This window comes from Lonchura striata, chromosome 17 (genome assembly GCF_046129695.1).
Source record: "Lonchura striata isolate bLonStr1 chromosome 17, bLonStr1.mat, whole genome shotgun sequence".
Taxonomy (NCBI): Eukaryota; Metazoa; Chordata; class Aves; order Passeriformes; family Estrildidae; genus Lonchura; species Lonchura striata.
Genome location: NC_134619.1, coordinates 10,980,781 through 11,000,088, shown reverse-complemented (window position 1 = coordinate 11,000,088; position 19,308 = coordinate 10,980,781). Strand labels below are relative to the sequence as shown.

The following is a 19,308-nucleotide window of genomic DNA, read 5'->3' as shown; positions in this document are numbered from 1 at the left end:
AGCCCCTGGCCAGAGCTAGAGAGCAGAGTTCAGTGTGGAGGGGAAGGCTTCAGCCCCCTGAGCTCAGTGGATCCTGCCATGTCCCAGCACTGGGGGAAGGACTCTGGCAGGGGAGGTGACCTCGCTGTCCTGGGGAAGGACAACCAGCACAAAGCTGCTCTGGCAAAGGGTGTCTGCCACCACAAACAACCAAAAACCCATACAAACCTGAGGCTGGAGGGACTAGAGACTGCTCAGGCCTTTTCCCAGCTGGTAAGACAGTGCAGCTGCACATTTTCCTTTCCAGTGACTTAAAATGTTGAACTTCAGCCTCTATTTCCCCCCACAAGGTGAAGACATGTGCAGTCCTCACGTGCAAACAGGATTTGGAGAGAACTTTAGGGTTCCATCCTCTCAGCATGCAAAACCACTGATGTCACGTGTCCTGTTCTCAGCATTGGGGAGTGTGTGGGGGTAAAGTAATAGATTTAATCAAATGCAGTTGTATTTTATTTATAACAATAGTTGCTGTCACTTACTTTGCTCCAGGAAATGCATTTACTTGTGACATTTCCCTCCAAGAGCTGAAGCTTCGCCTGTTCCTGTGAAGACTCTATATTTTTTGCAAATACTTTTTCCTAAGGCAAGCTACTTTTTAAAAAAATCATTATTATTATTTTGATATTTAAGTTCCACTTCATCCACAACTACATTTAACCAGCATTTGCAAGATTCTTTTATGCTCTGTCCCTTATCTCAGCACAACATACAGTTGCATTCAGAATAAATCCTGTTCTGAGCAGGGGAGAACTGTGTAATGATCAATCACAAAAGCCCTCGGGGATGGGAGAGATTAGCACTTTGATACTGCTGAAGATGAATGGGTGGAATGAGTTTGATAAACTGGTGTTTTCCTCAGATAATTGCTCAGGAAGATTTTTGAAGCTGCTTGGATCCTCGTCCTCCTTTCTTTCTGTGTCTGGGTAGGAGAGCAAGCCCTGCTTCTCCAGCAGCACTGCTGGACAGGCTGCTGCACTGCTTTTAAACACTTCACAGTGATTCATGCTACATCTCATCACCACTGAACACTATTAGTTGTGATGGAACCAAAGATCCAGGCTGGATTCCTGCTATTCTTGGCTGGGCCAGGGACATGGACACATTTCCTCAAGCTGAAATCTTGAACAACTGCTCCTCTTCCTTTGGAAGTCACTAATCCTTGGTGCTCACCTTCTGCTCCCATCCACCTTTCTCTGGGCTTTTTATACCCAACACAACCTCCTCTTCCTCCTCCTGGAGCATCCTTCTGCAGCAACCCCACAGGATCAGCCAAAGGGGAACTGCTCCAGGAACACAAAACTCATCCTCTTCATCCCTCGTCAGGCACCAGGCAAATCCTGCTGCATTCACAGATGGGGTGCCATTTAACTTGTTCTCAAACACTAATGAAAATGGAGCCAAGGGATTTTACTGTATTTTTATTGTTTCACTGAATAAAAGGAATTTAAATACAGAATTAAAAACTCGTAAAAAAAAGGTATTAAAAGCCATCCTTCAGGAATGACTGAAATCACTGACTGAAAAATTTACACTTACTTTTTGATACAAAGATAGGAAAAAGAATTTTAAAAGCATATCCATACTCTGGAAAGAGCTGTTTTGTTTTATTTATTTATTTATTTATTACATTTCCTTTCATATTTAAACCTGATAGTTGTCTCATGAGAGTCTCCCATTAACCTTATTTTTCACAGCACTGATTCACATTGTTTGGTGTTCAAAAAACCCCACTCATTTGTAGTTCACAGCAGCAGTGATGCAGTCATGACCCCTCAATACACATGGACAGAATATTTAATATACCAGCATATGAGGGGCAGAAAAAATGCAGCATTGTGTGATTTGCAGAGTGCAATTCAGCTTGCAAAGGAACTTTGAGCTCACAGTGATACCTTTATGATTTGGGTTCTTCTCAGGGTATCACATCTCTGGCATTTCCTCTTTGCCATCTTTGCTCCATCACTGCCACAAGGAATTCCTGAAGTGATGCTGAATAGGTACCTTTGGTTTTTGAAGCCACAGTTTGAAGCAGCTTGATCTTTCCACAGACATAAATCACCCATTCTCAAGGAAAAGAATCAGGCTCTTTCAGGCACTCTTTAAGCCCTATGAAAGAGGCATCTCAAGAATTGTTGACACCTGAGTGAGGGTTGGGAGGTTCTATTACAGGTTCTTAAGAAGACATCTATGAAGGTGATCCAGCCAGTCAATGCATCTGCATCATCTCAATCAAAAAGAATAGACAGACTCTCTAATATATGAATAATTTCAAGGTATCTGCACCACTCACACAGAAGTCACAAGAAGCTGGAAAGAATATGGACTGTGGCTCACCTGTTCCTCAAGGATCTTAACCAAGAGGATTGAACCACACAGACAACAATCACAGAGTGAAGCACATTTACAACAGAATCTAGGAGCTTGAGATAATGAATAAGGAATGCTACACTTCATCCTGGGGAAAAAAATGAGAAGAGGAAAAATTCAGATTGCATTGGAAACAAACACCTCTAACACAAGAAGTAATACTGGAGATTGTCACTAGTGCAGCTGGGATTTGGCAAATGAAATACTTTGAGTATACACTTGCAGCGCAGCCCTGCTTCTGCCACATGAATAAATATCCAAATGTATTTAAAAACAGTATTTAGAGAAAAGAGTCCATATTTCCTGCCAGGCTGAGTGTTTCACCCCTCACACTGCGCTGTGGGGTTCTTCACATGAGGAATTTCAGCATCACCACAAAGGGAAGCAACACTTCTGCACTCCTCCTCACAGGCACGGTGCTCTTGGAGCCAAGGTTGGATGATGATGAGGATGAGGATGCAGCAGCAAGGTGTGTGCTCTGCTCCACCCTCACCTGTCCAGCCCACAGCTGTGCTGAGTGCAATGGAAATGTGCAGCCAGAGCAGTGAGGGCTCAGCTCAGCCCAGCCCCCTCTCATCTCAGGGGAGGTTTGTTGATTTTGGACAAACACATTCACACAGAATCTTCCACAAAGAAGTTCAGTTCCTGTGGCCAGGTCAGATTACCAGCCTCACATTAGCTTCAGGATATTTCCTGTGTTGTCTGTTGATATATAGGTTGTTCATCAAAATAAATGCAAGTTTGACTCTCATCAGTGGCAATTTGGGTGTGCATTACCAGCATGGGACAGGCACCTTTCTGTCACACTGGACATCTGAAAGGCTGCTGTATTTTCCATAGCTTTTTCCAAGGAAAGTTATTTTCTTGCGTTGCATATATGTATTTAACTGCAGTCATGAAACTCACAATGTGCTGATGTCACATCCCATCTGGCCTTTTTGGAAACATCCTTTCTTGTTCTTCAAAGAACAGAACAGGAGCTTAATAGTGAAGCCCAGGATCATAAACTCTCCTGGTGACATGCCACAGGCAACCATGGACCCTACCCAAGGGATGTCCTTAGTACCACTGCAGCATTTGACTGTCTCTCCTCCAAAAGAAAAAAGCAAATCCAGGATACACAAATGCCTTCCACCATATTCAAAATAATCTTTCTCTTCTTCTGTCCCATCTTTGCTGTACAACCACTGCAGCTGTGCCTTCAGGGTTTGTTTTGGGGGATATTTTGTTTAGGAACAGCCATTCCCCCTGCAAACTCTGCTACACAATAATTGCTGTTGGTTTCCAGCACCCCTGTTAGCACAGAGGCTGTGCTGCTCTCACTGCCAGCTGCCATGGAAGCAGATAATAAAGGTGCTTTTCCTTCCAAGAAACAAGCAGTGTCTGCTCTGACACTACAACAGGAAAGTCTCTATTTCCACACCTTCCAAAAGCTGCAACCAAGTGCTTTGTTTTGCTTGTGTTTTCCTTAGAACATCCGAGGATAAGATGGGTTTTGCTTAATTATCCACTCAGCATGAGGGTTGATGTGGTACAAGTCCAAGAGGTAAGTGTCTGGGTCCAGGCAATGTTCACCTGTTAAAACAAGACATTCAGAAAAAAACCACATTTTTAAATATCCTTAGTCCTTTAGCTGCTAGATTTGTTTTTTGTTTGCTTTTGCCCCCACCTAAAAACTAGGATTTGTTCATTCACATTCGTTTCCATATTGCAACTTTCAGAAGCATTTTCACAAATCTAAAGCAATGGCTTTGGGAAGAAAGAGGGAAGATGTACATTGGATATTAGGAAGAAATTCTTGAGTGTTGGGGTGGTGAAGCAATGTCACAACTGTCCAGAGAAGTTTTTTAAATACCTCCTAAAAGAAGCTAAGCATAAAAACTGGATACCAGAGTCCTTATTTACCATTACTTACAAATGGTAAGTACCATTTGTACTTACCAATATTGCCTCCCACTTCATACAGGAGCAAATTTGTGCACTCTGTGGAGTTGTTACTGCAGAAAGAAAATCACACTGAAGGTTAAATCTCTGCAAAAACAGGTTGGGTAATTTAGTAATATTCCTTCAACAGGAAGATGGTTCAGCAATGATCAGAAGCCATGGGACAGAGACCTTGCTGATCCTCTTGCACAGAGCAGGACACCCAAAACTGGCAGAAAAGAAAACAAGGCAAGCTGATGGTGAGGCAGCAGCTGACCCATATCCAGCCAGCTTCCCCTCACCCTCCTTGTCTGGACACCTCCTGGGACACAGAGAGGCACTGCCACCTTACCTGCCAAATTCAGCCTGCAGGAGCTGGGACAGAGGGGGCAGGAGCTCCTCTGCTCCTTTTTTGGGTTAGTTCAGCAATTCACCACAGGAGCACAGGAGGGAATTGCAGAGTTTATTTTAGGAAATCCTGACATTAACATAAGCACGCTGGAATTACTACTCCAGGCAATGCCACAGGTGATGTTTTCTGCAAGAGGGATGGAGGGAGTTTGCTTGTCAGGGTCAATGTTGCTGCCTTTTCCCTTCCCTTCAGCAAAGATTCTTGAGTTCACTTGGTGTCCAGCAGCACAGAGGGCACCACTGACCTCCTGACAGCCTGAGCCCTGGGTGGAATCACTCAGAATAAAATTTGCCTTCCCCACCCAGCACCATTTCCTAACTTTAGAACAGAGGAGCAGAGAAAAATCTCTCTTCATGACTTGCTGTGCTTCCACCTCACCTCTACCCCAAGACAGAAAACAGCAGCTAGACCACTTAGTGTTTTTTTTATTTAGTTTTTTTAAGCAGAGAAAAAGCCATTTACCACTTGAGGAGGTTGACAGTGTTAACAATATTCCAGCCATTCTGGCACAGGTTCTTCTGAAACTGCCTCAAGACATCAGCAACCCTGGTTGCATTGTTCAAGTGCACCTCCAGAGAGTCCTTCAGGAGGAGTGATGCGTGGACCTTCACAACCTTGGAAGGCTGAACAAAGCAGGCAAAAAGAAAAAAGTGCTTAAAGAAAGACTCTTACAAGTCAAAACATTAATTTTCAAAATAAAATGGAGAATGTGATGAATTAAACCTGTCCAGCCAGGTGTTCAGAGAGTTTAGGCTTGTTCCTTACAGTACAGGTTGAAAGCTTATGGAAGCACCAAGGTGAGCATTATAAATATCATCAGTAAATCATCAATGGTTCAGTGCTGAGGCCACGAGAGGAGCCCTGTGCTCTCCATCAGCGTGTGCTGCTGCTCTCTGCTGTTCAAACACAGCACTGACACAAGCTGGGATCAAAACAGCATTTGTCAGAAGAAATTCTGACAAACTGTTTTGCGCAAATGTGAAAGACTCCTCTGAAATTAATTTAAATTTCCAGGAAAGGAATTTAGAGGTTAGGTTGCAGGCTACTGAATTCCAGAAAGGTCCTTTCCAAAGAAAGGAAGCCCCAAGGGATGTGCCATCTTAACAGACATTATGGAACAAAAACAAAATTAGGCAATTTTCTGAATTTATGCTCTAAAAAATGAAAATAAGTCTGCCTTTATCCCAGCACCAACACATGAGACACTCAGAGCCCTAAGAACTCTGCTCTTCATGTGGGGAAAACCAAAATTTCTGCTCCAGATCTCATCCTTGCTCTTAACCAAGTGTTTTGCAGCCTGAAATGTATTTAGTGCTTTTGCTGTTGAGATCAGTTTTTGCCACAATCTGGCCAAAAGTATCTGGGAAACTGTTCCTCATTATTCTGCTTTTTTTGTCCCTCTGGCTCTTTTCAAAGGTACCACCCCTTTCATCTTTCTGAGTTCTCAGGAAAACATTTGACTCTGGCACAAAGGGGTTTGGGTTTTTTCTAACTCACCTCTCCCTGGTTCTTTTCCACCTTGTCTTTATCAGCGTGAATCTTCCGCAGCAGATTTTTAATCCTCTTGTCACAGAACTGGTACCTTTTGCTGTTGCTCTCGTTCAGCTTTCTCACCTGAGCCACCAGAAAAGAGGAGACCTGGGCAGGGGAAAAGGGTGAAAACAGGGATTAAATCAAGCAGAGATAAGGATGTCATTTAGGAACCCAATCATCACTTTAGCTCCTTAAATAGACAAAAAAAACCCTGTGTACCTTGAGGACAGGTAACCTTGGAATTCAGCCAGACATTTTGCTCACAGCTGTATAATTCCTCTGAAATTTCCAAGGCTATCCTTTCCCTATTCCAGTTCTAAGAAGACCAAGACACTGCTACACCATACCACATAATTCCTGTGGAACTCACTGTCCAGAGCAGATCCTGGTAATGGATCATCATCCGCACCACGTCAGCCGCCCCCTCCGCCAGCTGCTTCTCCTTCCCCTCAGGGATCTTGTTTGGCAGCCCCTTGTGCATGAAGAGGTTTGGGGCCATGACTGTGGAAACGTTCCAGAGGTTCATTTTGTTGTTTTTTTCCCTGGCAACCACCTTGCTGAGAAACTCAAGCAGGGCCTGAGAAGAGGGAAAGAGATGTAAGCCATCCATTACTAGTAATGCTCAAAAAATACCATGGAAATTGCTGGAGAGATCATTAATTAGCACTTTTTCTTGATATAGATCGGCAAATCCCACCTCTCCAGCCATGAAGTGGAGTGAACAATTTCTAATACTAGGATAGCAGCAAATAACCACACCAAGAGAAGTTTATCCAATCAGGAAAAGCAGTCTGTGTGGGAAACAGATGAATTTTTACTCCTTGGCAGGTGGTAATTTACAAAGTCTAGCAGTAAATTTTCTGAATACAAAGATAAATCCTCCCTTTCCTTCAGTGTCCCCTCGAAGCCATTCCCAGATGTGGAAAAACAAACCCTTTTGGATTATCTCTTTCAACCTCACACCTCCACCAGAGCCATGACAGATCACGTTTGACTGAATTATATATTCCAGTGCTCCAAATGAAGTGTGCAGGGTGCTAAGCGAGCCTTACCTTTAATATCTGGGAGAAGAACTACTGAGGAGGAAAAGAAAAAAGGCAGCAACAACCACCACAGCTCTTATAAAGCACAGAAAGGCAGAGGTGGTGTCTATTTAAAAGCCACGTCGCTGGGGATATGGCTTAGTCGTTGCCTTGGAGGTGCTGGGGGAATGGCTGGACTCTGATTTTAAGAAGATTTTTTTTTCAGTCTAAACAATTCTGTGATTCTATGTTTTACCAGCTAAATCAAAAGCAAGCAAATACCTTCAGAGTGTTTCTGTTGGACTCTGGCAGAATCAGGATCAGGAGGTTCAGAGCTTGCAATCTTTGCTTCAGGTCTGGAATATCTAGAAGGAGAGTAACAACAGGACAGAGGATTCAGGTTTCTGACCCTTCTTATTGAGCACAGGAATCCTCCAAGGAATGAGACAATTACTTATTGAATGGCTGGCCATCTAGAATTTGAGACCTTGTTTCACAGAAGTAATTCAAACTCATACTGTCTTTAAGAAGGGAACTACCCATGTTTTTGAAGACTGACTCATTTCCTTTAGAGTACACAATCAACCAGAAACCCTTATGCCCTAGAAGGGCAGCAAAAGAACCCATATTTCCCCATTTTTTGAACAAAGAACTTGTGCACTCAAGCAGTCAGATTAACACATCCAAACTCCTAGTCTGCCCTTCAGGATCTTAATCTCTAAGGGAAACACACAGAGGTTCAGCAAGTTATCTCTATTACCCCACTAGTGAGCAAAGAAACATGCTTGCAGAGCAGCACGTTACCTGCAGGCTGTGTGCCCTGGCCAGCTCCCACAGCTCAGTCTGTGTGTCATTATTGATCAGTTTGTCCTGACAAATGGCAGCAGCCTTGCAGGCTCAAGTGACACATAACTGAAGACACCAGGACAGTGCTGCTGCAGAAATGCACATTCAGCCAAGCACAGTGACTGCAGCCCTCAGCTGTGCTGCATTCCCATCGCATCCACGGGCTCCCAACACACCTGACAGGACAGCCCAGGGCCAGGGGAGCTTTGCACAGACCAGACTGGTGCTAGGCAGGAGAGCAGCACTCACTCTGGACAGCAGCAAAGGCAGGCAGGTACTCTGCTGTCAGCAGCGGGGCCGGCAGCTCGCGGATGAATCTCTTCAGCAGCCCCGACACGTCGTTCTGGTGGACATCATCCCAGCGGAACAGGCCGCTGTAGAAGTCCCTTTCCAGCTTCTGCTCCAGGCTCTGTCAGAAAGATGGAATTTATCACGTGCTTTAATAAGCAAATATAAGAGAAATTGTATAGCTGAGCACTGGGAGGGTGAGACATCGAGGCAAAACGGTGCAGAGAGCCTCAGCACACACCCCAGTATTTCCCAGCAATGGCTGTCTCTGGTTCTGCTGGGAAGGGGACAAGATAATAAAGGTCATTCAAACACTTCCTTTAGCAAATGCTTCCTGATCACCCCTGACACTTCCAAACAATGCTAAAGGGCTCATACCTTAATTCTGGTCTGGGACCCAGAAACTCTCAGGATGCCCTCTGTCTCAAGTCCCCTCTTCTCCAGGCAGGACAGCAGCTGTTAAAGGGGGAAACAGAAATCTCTCAGGCACAGAGGAGGAGTCAGCCTGTCCTTATCACAGACTCCTGACTCTGAGAAACAGAGGTGGGAATGAAACCAGCCGAGAACTTACTGCCTGGAGTAGCAGAGGGACCTTGGTGTTGGGCAGCAGCTTTTGGTCATTTTCCAACAGGGTGTTGAGTGGAACTCCAAAGAGTCTTTTCTCTACAACAAAAACATTTCCAAGTCTGTATCATTTCTAATAGAGGTGTAAGGGATAAATCCCCCATTGCAGACTAAGATGGTATTTTTGTAAACACAGATACTGGAGAAAGAGAGTTAAACAGGACAATTGCAGCCAGACATAAATGTGCTAGTAGGTCTTGAAGTCATGATCCACTGACTTCCAGAAGAAATCCAAAGAGAACACACCTGTCACAAGGTTTCTTATCAAAGACCACCTATTCTAACATTTGAAACACACGTGATGAGTGTATTATGAGAAGATGAGTGGGGGAAAAAAGGCATAAAAAAGATTACAACTAACCTGTTGTTTTCAGTTTTGCTGCTTTGTTTCTCTTCAGCTCAAAGCCCAGGATATCACAGAGAGCTGTAAGTTCAATGAGGGCCAGTGTGGGGATCTTCTTCATGTCCTGAGCTGACAGATCTCCAATCCTGGTCACTCCTAGTCTGCCCTTCGGGATCTTAAATCTCTAAGGGAAACACACACAAAAGGTTCAGCTCAAGTTATCTTTATTAATCCCACTAGTGAACAACTTTTGCTGTAGTCTTATTTTTTTTTATCATAACCAGGCATCTGTTCTTCCTGCCGTGTTCAAGACCAGACATATGCCCAAAACTACTCCCACTCAACCATAGCTGAATAAATATTTTCCCTTTTCAATATTGCTCTTTAATCATACTAGAGATGCCAGTTTTTTTAAGTTAAAGGCAGCCTGATACCCACCCCAATGTATTTGAACTTTGGAAGAAGCCCAGCTCATTTGCAGAGAGGAGAAAACTTTAGAATTATGAGTAAGAAAGTACAGTTAGTTACTCTCCTCTTTTCAGAGGAAACAACAAGATGTGTGTCAAAAGAGGGAGTTTCAGATAAAAGTCTTATTCCTTTTGATCCTCCTCTACATAATGTCTATCCTTGCCCAATATTGCAAAGATAACAGCACAACACAGCCCAAAATACCACCAGACACAGACCCATTGCCTTGTACCACCTTGACAAGCCAAGACTGATAAATTCTAACAAGAAAAATTCCTCCAGTGCTTACTGTTAGGGCATTTCCATCCTTTAACTTCCTGGATTCAGACAGGAAGGATCCCTTGAGCAGGACAGCTGCTTGCTCTGAGTAGGCAACATCCATGTTGAACACCTCCTCTTTCCCAGGGTTTCGAACTGTGCAGGAATAATCCTGGGCTTCTGCTGCAGAGGAGAAATTGTCTTGAATTTCTGCAAGCCAGGAGAGTGAAGCTTAGAAAGTAAATGTGCTAAAAATGCAGTTTGAGATAGGTTTGGAGCCATTGCTTTTAAAAACCTTGCAGTAACACATGAGAAGAATGTCCCCATAGCACAGAGTGATCAGTAGGGTAAGAGTCTTTCCTGAAAGTGTGCTCAGGCATTGGAACATGGGAACAGGCTGCCAAGGGAAGTGGTGGAGTTACCATCCCTGGAAGGGTTCAAAAATTGTGCAGATGTGGCACCTTGGATCATGGTTTAGTGGTGAACACACTGATGCTGAGTTAGTGGTTGGACTTGTGATTTTAGAGATATTTTCCAAGTTTAATGAGTCTGTGACCAGTGTGAAATCACATTATGGCTAAAATTACCAAGACACTGGGAAGACAAGACCACAGCCTTAAATTAAAGGACACACCTATGGCTAACATCTCTTTACACAACTGCTGGTGGCATTTATAATGTTGCACTGTGTGATCTTTACTAGACTGATTTTATTTTTATCATTCAGTTGCTTTATCAAGAACTTCCAATGATCAGCTTAAGTGACAATTCTAACACTGGAGCCTGGAAAAGTTTATTAATCCACAGGCATGAATAATCACATAAAGAAATCCACACCCCAACACAAAGAAGGTCAATGTTTCAGAACCTGTATATATTTAAATATGTGTGGCTTTCCTTCAGTTCCAGCCCTACTTCAGATGCTACTCTGCATTTAAAAACTTCCCCCTTACTTCTCTGAGTGTTTGAAGTCCGTAGATTGTGCCACAGTGGGTCTGGGCTGGACTCCTCTTTCTCTGGTGCTGTGTCCTGAAGAATAAGAAAGAAATTGTTTTGGCCACAACCGAAAGAGCAGTACCACAGGAAAACAGCTGAAAAGATGGTGGTTATGAATTCTTTATCAAGGAAAAAAAAATCCAAATAAACCAGCCAACTTCCCTGCTAAAAAAAGCAGCATTAGTTGTTCTCCAGGATTTCCACATCTACAAGGTCAGCTTATCTGAACTGAATTTGGGAAGTGCTCTTGTTTTGTTTAACAGTGATTTAACACTTCACTGGAACAAAGGCAACACAAGAGGGCTCCAAACGATGCCAGTGCTCCACGAGGCACTATATAGCAGGATGTTCCTCCAGCCTGGGAAGGCTGTGCATCTATCTGTAGGCTTTCAGTAACTCCTCGTCCTGGGTTATAATATTGGGGTGTATTCCATTACCACCTCGAGCTGCAATCCCTTTCCTTCCTTATCTCGTGACTCAGAGATCAGTCCCTCCAGGAGGACCTGTTCTTTTAGCCACAGGACTGATAAGATCACAGCGTTCTATTGTGAGATGCTCCACCCAGAGGGAGGAGCCAAACGATGCCATCAAGGATGTAAGCAGGGTTGTGCAGACAGCAAGGAGATCCCCTCTTCCAAGAGGAACAGCTGAGACCTTCTCTACACTGGACCTCCAGAGGGAAACTACATCAGTCTACAGGAGCACTGCTGGGACAGAACCATATCTGCTACCACCACCACAGCCAGCAAATGTCAGGCTGTATCTCTAACTCTGTCAGTGGTTTTTCTTTTGTGCTATTGTATGTATTTGGTTCTTTGTTCCCTTTTTCCTAATTGTATTTCTGACTTAGAGCCTCTCACTGGTTTTGCTTTTCAAACCAGGACACTCCTCAACACTGCAACCAGCATTTCTCCAGTCTCAATCTCTTGAACTGAAAGGAAGCCAGGACACACCAGGAGCCCTAGACCCAGAGAGCCAAGTCTTACCCCACGAGGCAAGAAGCTCTTTTAGGAGATGCCAACAAACCAACCAACCTGGGAGCTGCCCACGGCGAAGACGTCGCGCACGTCGCGCACGGGGTGCTTGTTCCTCCTGCGGCGCGAGCGGGAGTAGGTGTCCAGCCGGCGCTGCACGGCCGCCGCCTGCGTCCTGGTCAGCGTGGACAGCAGCACCAGGTTGTCCTTGTCCACCTCCGGGTCCCCGAGGAGCTCGGCCAGCCCCGCGTCCTGCAGCCACTCGGCCTCGGCCTCTCCCTCTGCCAAGCGGGGGAAGGCAGAGTGAGCAGAGAGCAGCAGGATGGGCCATTCCCTGGCTGGGGTGGCAGTGGGACATGGCTGTGTTCTGAAGGAGGGAGCCACAGCCGTGTTCTGAAGGCTGTTCTCAAAATCTCAGCCCTAATCCCAAGTGCCCAGCTGGGCATGGGGTGACACCGGAGGACACACGGCCCTTTGGGCGGGTGTAGCTGCTCACACAGTTCTTATTGCTCATTCCAGGTGAGGAATTCCACCGGGCAGCAACTGGCAGAACAAGAGGACACAGTCTCAAGCTACGTCAGGGAAGGCTTAGGTTGGATATTAGGAAAAAATTTTTCACTGAAAGAATAATAAAATACTGGAATTGTCTTCCTAGGGAGGTGGTGGAATCACTATCTCTGGATATGTTTAAAAAAAGACTGGACTTGGCACTTGGCGCTATGGTCTAGTTGTGGTGTTAGGGCATAGGTTGGACTTGATGATCTTAGAGGTCTCTTCCAACCTCATTATTCTGTGGTTCTGTGAAAAAGGAGAAGAAAGAACTGTGGGGGTAGAGATACTCCCAGGAGCACAGCTCGCAGAGGAGCTGGGCAGGAGAGGGCACAAGTGTGACTCTGGGTGGTATTTAGACAAGGACTGTGACAGGATATGGGAGTGAGGTCAGGTGGACCTGACAAATCTGCCTTTCCATGGACTGCCTGTGCAAAGGAGAGCTCTGTCAGCAGCACACAGCCACCCCAGAAGGAATAGCAGGCCTTCCCTGAATTCCACCTGATCTTTGAACAGCTTTGAGAATGGACAAAAGGTCTGTGAGAAGCCACAGCACACAACACCACATATTTGACTTATTATTTTTCCAAATGACTTGGTTGCTTCTTTTACTTTTTTTTTTTTTTTTAATCTATATGCATACCTAGGTATCAACAATTTTTTTTAAAACTATATCCAGATCTTGATCTGGTAGGTTCAAATGTGTTTTACTTAATATACTTGCTGAACTATTTGTGTGCATCATCCCTACTCTCTAATTTTTTAAGTGGATTGGTATCCATATACCCAGCTAAAGCAAAAATGTTATTTTTACTCTGTGCATTCATTTTATGCCTGGGCCTATTCAAAATATCACTAAAATTAAAGATCATTCAGGAAAAGTCAGAAGCCCGGAGACCGTACAGCAGCATTACTCAAACAAGCTTAATTCCACTTCATTCTTCAATACATATAAAGTCGCACTTCAAACACAGAAGGCTTTTCTTTTTTTCTTATGGGACACACTCATAAGGAAGTGCAAGTGAGAAGTGCCCTGAGCAAGGCAGCTACTTGAAATTCAAAGATGAAAGAAACAATTTAGCAGGTGACTTCAACTTTAACACAGCAAACACCACAAAGCCTTTATCTTTCCAATTCCATCTACCACATTCATTCACTGCAGGCAGCTCCAGCACAGCCCTACCAAAGGTTATACTGGGAAAAAGAGAAATCACAACTGAACTGACTGGCACAGAGCAGCTCATTCCCACTCTCCCTGTCCTATGCAAACTTCCACCTCCTCAGTTACCACAGCAGCTCGGGCCAAGTTTTTTTTATTGCTGCATAAATAAATAAAAAGCCGCCATGCAGCTCCTTGAGAGATGAAATAATTTTATTTTTCTGGAGAAACCTCATGTTGATGCAGCTTGCAAACACATGTTGTGACACAAATAAAACTCAGCCTTCAGAGCATGGTCTTTGTGATTTTTTGTGTCATAATGAAACAGAACTTTTTTCATCATCACAACACAATAAATAGAGCTGAACTTGAAATCAAGTATTTCACGAAGTGAATCTTCTAGCAAATTGTCTGGTTTTCCTCCATGGGCCTAAATTTTGGTATTTTCCCTGTCTGGTTTACAGAAGTTCAGTGGTAACAACATCCCTTGGGCACAGCCAGTTTTGGTCCCACTCACAGCTCCTCACCAAACATCTTCCTGTTCTACATCCATGGTTTCACAGCAGAACAACACACAAAAAGCCTCTGGTTTATTTTGCCTTTGGGAACTAGAGGAAGTGAAGTGTATTGCTTGCAAATATTGAAAATAGCCAATTCCAGTCATAACAGGAAACTGATCCTGCACACAATCCCACACAGCAGCCCCTCCATCGGACATCCGTGTGAGCCTGCTGCCCCATCTGCTGCCAAAGCACCAGATTGTAATTCCTCTATTTACTATTTTGGCCCAGTTATATTTGCCAGTAACACAAAAGGAAACCAGCAAAATGGGCTATTTCTGGGGAAAAGGGAAAAATTGGAGAGAAACAGGTCAGAGCAGAGAGATCCACAGAATATGAGCTGCATGTTTAAGCCTGGAGAGCTGCTAAGATTTGCTTTGTGAGTTCCAGGCAAGCAGCATTTCAGGAAGGCACAATTAGGAATGATTTTGCAAAAGTAAAGAACACCAGTTCCACAAATTTACTTGAAACATAGCCTAGTCAAAAAATAGCATTCATAATAAAGTATTCACTCTCCAAATATTTAAAGGACAGCTAGAACATCCTACATTTTCAGACTAAACATTAAGCACAACTTCCTATCTAATTTTTGAAGATGAAGAATCCCCCTTTGCAGACAGTTCTCAGCCATGGTTACATGCTGTAAGGTCACAAACAGGTATTTTAGTGGCAGAGTGCCTGTGTCCTCAGCTGACTCTGCTGTCAGGCCCTGGACAGAGCTGGGCAAACGGTGACAGCAAGGACAGCACCACGCTGCATGTCAGGAAAAGCTGCTTCCTGCTCCCACCAACTGTTAGCAGGGCCACAAGTTCCCTCAGCACCTTTCAGCTGCCCCAGACCTGCAGTTACACCCTGGCCCCTCACTGCCACCAGGTACAGCAGCTCCCCAGGACACCCCTCCTCAGCCAGGGCTTGCACAGGAGTGTTCCCAGCAGGGGTGTGGGAATCCAGGGCTTCCCTCTGGCTGCCCTGGGACCCTGGCAGGGGTCAGGAACCCCCCTGGACAGAGCCCCCAGAGACACTGTCTGTGATCTCTGCCCACGGAAAAGAGTTTGCAATCTTACAGGATGAATTACCAGCTCTGAGTGTTTGATATCAGTAATAATTAAGTGTGAAACGGGTGCAAAAGTAAAATTTTAGGATTCTAGATTAGGGGTCCAAAGGGGACAAGATGGAGGAAATTGGGTGTGCCTTGTCCTTTTTCTCCTTCTTCATGCCCTCCATGTTTCACTGTGGTGTTGGCATTTTTCTGTTGGTTCAGGCTGGGGACACACTGTCCAACGTAGGTGACAGATATTGGCACGTTATTGTAAATGCAGCCCAGGGAGTTTCTGGTATTTAATGTTTGTAACATCCCACTGAGGGCAGAGCCCCACACGCTGCCCTGCAGGACAGAGCTGGGCAGGGCAGCAGAACATGTGAGAGATCAACAGAATAAACAACCTTGAAACCAGCACAGACCAATTATGGCTTCTGCTTTGGCAGGGGGGCTGAAAGACAGAGACTTTCTCCAGTCTCGGAATCATCAATAGCTCAGATTCCAACACTGGGCCAGCATGTTTGCAGTGCCTTATCTGCACAGCCTCCCACTGTCCCTGTGCCGTGGTTATCACCAGCCATCTCCCAGGCTGAGCTGTGCTGTCTCCAGAAAGAGCTGCCCAAACCTCAGCTCCCCAGATTTATGCAAAAAGTGACCGTGCCTCTGGCTCCGAGGAGCCCCACAGCCTCCATGCCCTAAGCAGGAGCTGAGAGATGTCAAAGCCAAGCCCTGCACCCTGCACACCATCTGAAGTTTCCCCGCTCCCAGCACAGTGTTTATTTGCCTAAGCTCCTTCAGAGAAGGCATCAGGAACCTGAACCTGCCCCACCTCCTTCCCCAGGCTGCTGGGAAGGCTTTGCTACTTGGAGCATCATTTCAAGCCTGTCTGGTTTCAATGGCCAATTAAGCACTCAGCTCTTGCCTGCTAGATTAATCTACAGCATTAAAAGACTTTTCCTCATATCCCTGCTTATACACAGTAATCAAAGTGCCTTCAGCATATCAGTCTTTAGGATATCCCAGACAGTCTTTCATCTCATGGGATGGTCTCTTTTCCAGTCTCCTTCCTGGTGCACTCATTTTCTGAACCACTTTGCATCTCTTCCAGTTCTAAAAACCAAACTTGTGTCCTTTATAAAGGGACATGAACAGGAGAGCTTCACATGTGCTATGTCCTGCCAATGATGGCAGACAGGGACAATGATATTCCCCCCTGCTCTCCAGAGCCTCTCTATGTCCCCATGAGAGCAGCTAGCCCTTCCCAAGCAGAGCAGCACACTGGGACTGTCACACAAACATTTCCCCAGGACACAGATCATTCTCAGTATCAGGCAGCACAACAGCTGTGCAGGCAGCAAACCTGTGCTCAGGGGATGTACAGACAACTACCTCAATTTCTTCAAAATGGACCCAGAAAGGTGTGATCCCCACCTGTGGGATCTCTGGGTGTTTATCTCCACTTATCACCCCTCCAGCACCCCAGGGTGTTGTACTTCCCATGGGACTGCTCATCAGGAACTGTAGTGACTAGACAAGGAGTAATGGGTTCACACTGAAAGAGGGGAATTTGTGTTGGGTATTTGGAGGAAATTCTTCCCTGTGAGAGTGGAGAGGCCCTGGCACAGGTGCCCAGAGCAGATGTGGCTGCCCCTGGATCCCTGGCAGTGCCCAAGGCCAGGCTGGACAGGGATTGGAGCAACCTGGGATAGTGGAAGGTGTCCATGGCAGGGGTGGCACTGGAGGAAGTTTACAGTCCCTTCCAACCCATATGATTCTATGATTCTGTAGAAGGAAAACATATCATAAAAGTTTTGGAATAACTGGCCCAGGTTCCAATTATTCCAAAGCACTGGATAGCATCAGTGCTCCAGAAAGAGCATTAGAAACAACCCATATGCATTTCTTCCAAAGAAAGAAAAAAAAGGATATGCACACAAACCTTGTGTGGACAGACTCAAGGCTTTCTGGGTGTTTATTGTGGTTTCTTGAACAGGGAATTAGAGAGGGAACAGTCTGCCTTCCACAGAAGCAGCTCCCATAAAAGCCACTATGATGAATCTCAGAACCATGCACACAAACAAGGCTTCCAAAACAGCCCCAGCTCTCACAGAGTGTTTACTATACACCACCTGAACTGGAACTGAGAGCCCCCACCCTTGGTGGGGCTGCTTGAAAAACCTGGTACATGTTCCTGGGACTGACCTTTGGAGTTAGCTTTGCTCCAGAAGCCGAAACCAGGCCAGGCCAACCCTCCCCTTCTGCAGGGCATCATCCACCACCCAATTAAAATAATATCTCCATCCCTGATTGACTGATAATATTCTAACCATACTCCAACATGCTTCTGAGTCGTTCAGGTGCATAGGCAAATCTTCAGTTTCAGATGTTCACATTCCTCTCCTCACCCCCAACATTTTTGGCAACCTACCCTCCTGTGTTTTGACATCTGCAAGGCTGCATTCCTCCTGCTCGGCTTCGGCGCTCTGTTTAATGTTCTCCACTTCCAGCCAAAAACTGTCCATTGACAAGTTGTCCAAAGCCTCTACCCTGGAATTCGTGCTCTCTGACACCGGGGATGCCACAGCACTCTTCAGGGGAAGCTGGTTCATTTTCCAAGGGCAATGGCTGGTGCTGAGAGAGGAAGAGATAAGGGGAGAGAGATTAAGCTCCACGTATCACACACGGTATTCAGCCTCCACTGACTAATGACTGCAGCAGAGCCAAACAGAGGTAAGTGCTGAACTTCCTTTGCTTGGTGTTTAGCAATACAGACAAGGCTGGGACTAAATCCCCCGGAGAATGGGGAAAACTGCTGTCCAAACATGTGAGAGGACACAGGATCAACAGAGTCTTTTCAGTGCTGTCCCTCCTGTGACCTCCAACACACCACCTACAGCCCCACACTCGTTCCAAGACCTCCCTGCAAGTTTGCACAGGCACCCTCAGCATCCACAGCCACCCAGGATGTCCCAAACTGAGTTCATGTGTGCTCCAGGAGCTGGCACTGAGAGGAGCCTGGCAGCTCCCACTGCAGCAGCCCAAACCCAGCAGGTTTGTGCTCCCTACGCAAAAACCAGCACAGCTCCATCCCCTGCACTTCAGCTCACACAACAAACAGCTCACAGGGCTGAGGCCCCCTTTTCCTGCCTAGACCAGATTTTTCAGCTGTGAAACAACACGAGGTGTCCTGGGAAGCCCAACATATGGAATTTTCTTACCACCCTGCTGATTCATTCATGTGCAGCTGAAGTCCCAGACTGGCCTCATTCAGCTTTCAGCCCCTGTGCTCTGAGCTTCTCATCACTTCATAAAACAGTGCCTCTCCTGAAATGAGCTATAATTGTCTTCAAAGAGTTCCAAGCCATTTAAACCCTGCTATTTTTCAAAGACTTACAAAAAAATGGGGTAAGTGGAACATACTTATGAGAACACCTCAATGGTTCCACTGATGAATACAAAAATTAAAGAGATGGAACACTAACTGTGGGTGGTTCAAGAAACACCCATGAGCAGCCACCACTACCAATCACAGGCCAAAATTCCTTTATAGTTTCATTAAAAAAAAAAGAAAAAAATTCAAGTCTAAGTCTTACACCTTGAAAACCATGACAACAAAACACCCACAAAATGATATTTAGCCTCCTAGCTCTAGAAGCCAAAAGTTATAGATGGCAAAATATCTGGAAAGTTTTAGCCCCTTTCATTCCAGAAAGCAATTATTAGCAGTTCTGGCACTAACTTGCTTCAGCTGAGGAGCATTTCAAATTTTAAACAGCTAATTTGAAGATCTAATAACTAAGAGAGAAATGTTGTAGGCCATTCTGCACTTGTATTTACACACCTGTGTGCACATCACACTCACACCTCAGTCTAACACACACAGGCAGCTCTGCTCTTCTGGAGGTCAG

General features: G+C 45.2%; 1 protein-coding gene across 1 annotated transcript; it reads right to left on the bottom strand.

Moving 5' to 3' along the window:
• Positions 1-3,170: 3,170 nt before the first annotated feature.
• On the bottom strand, positions 3,171-18,015 carry ARHGAP40 (Rho GTPase activating protein 40). The gene is made up of 14 exons (XM_021535479.2): positions 17,829-18,015; positions 12,154-12,374; positions 11,077-11,152; positions 10,155-10,306; positions 9,416-9,581; positions 9,002-9,093; positions 8,809-8,886; positions 8,392-8,551; positions 7,579-7,661; positions 6,645-6,851; positions 6,239-6,379; positions 5,204-5,364; positions 4,348-4,403; positions 3,171-3,981 (listed from the first exon to the last, which is right to left on the bottom strand). Exons 1-14 carry the CDS (start codon positions 18,007-18,009, stop codon positions 3,875-3,877), a joined length of 1,881 nt encoding a protein of 626 aa, XP_021391154.2. The 5' UTR covers positions 18,010-18,015; the 3' UTR covers positions 3,171-3,874.
• Positions 18,016-19,308: the final 1,293 nt, after the last annotated feature.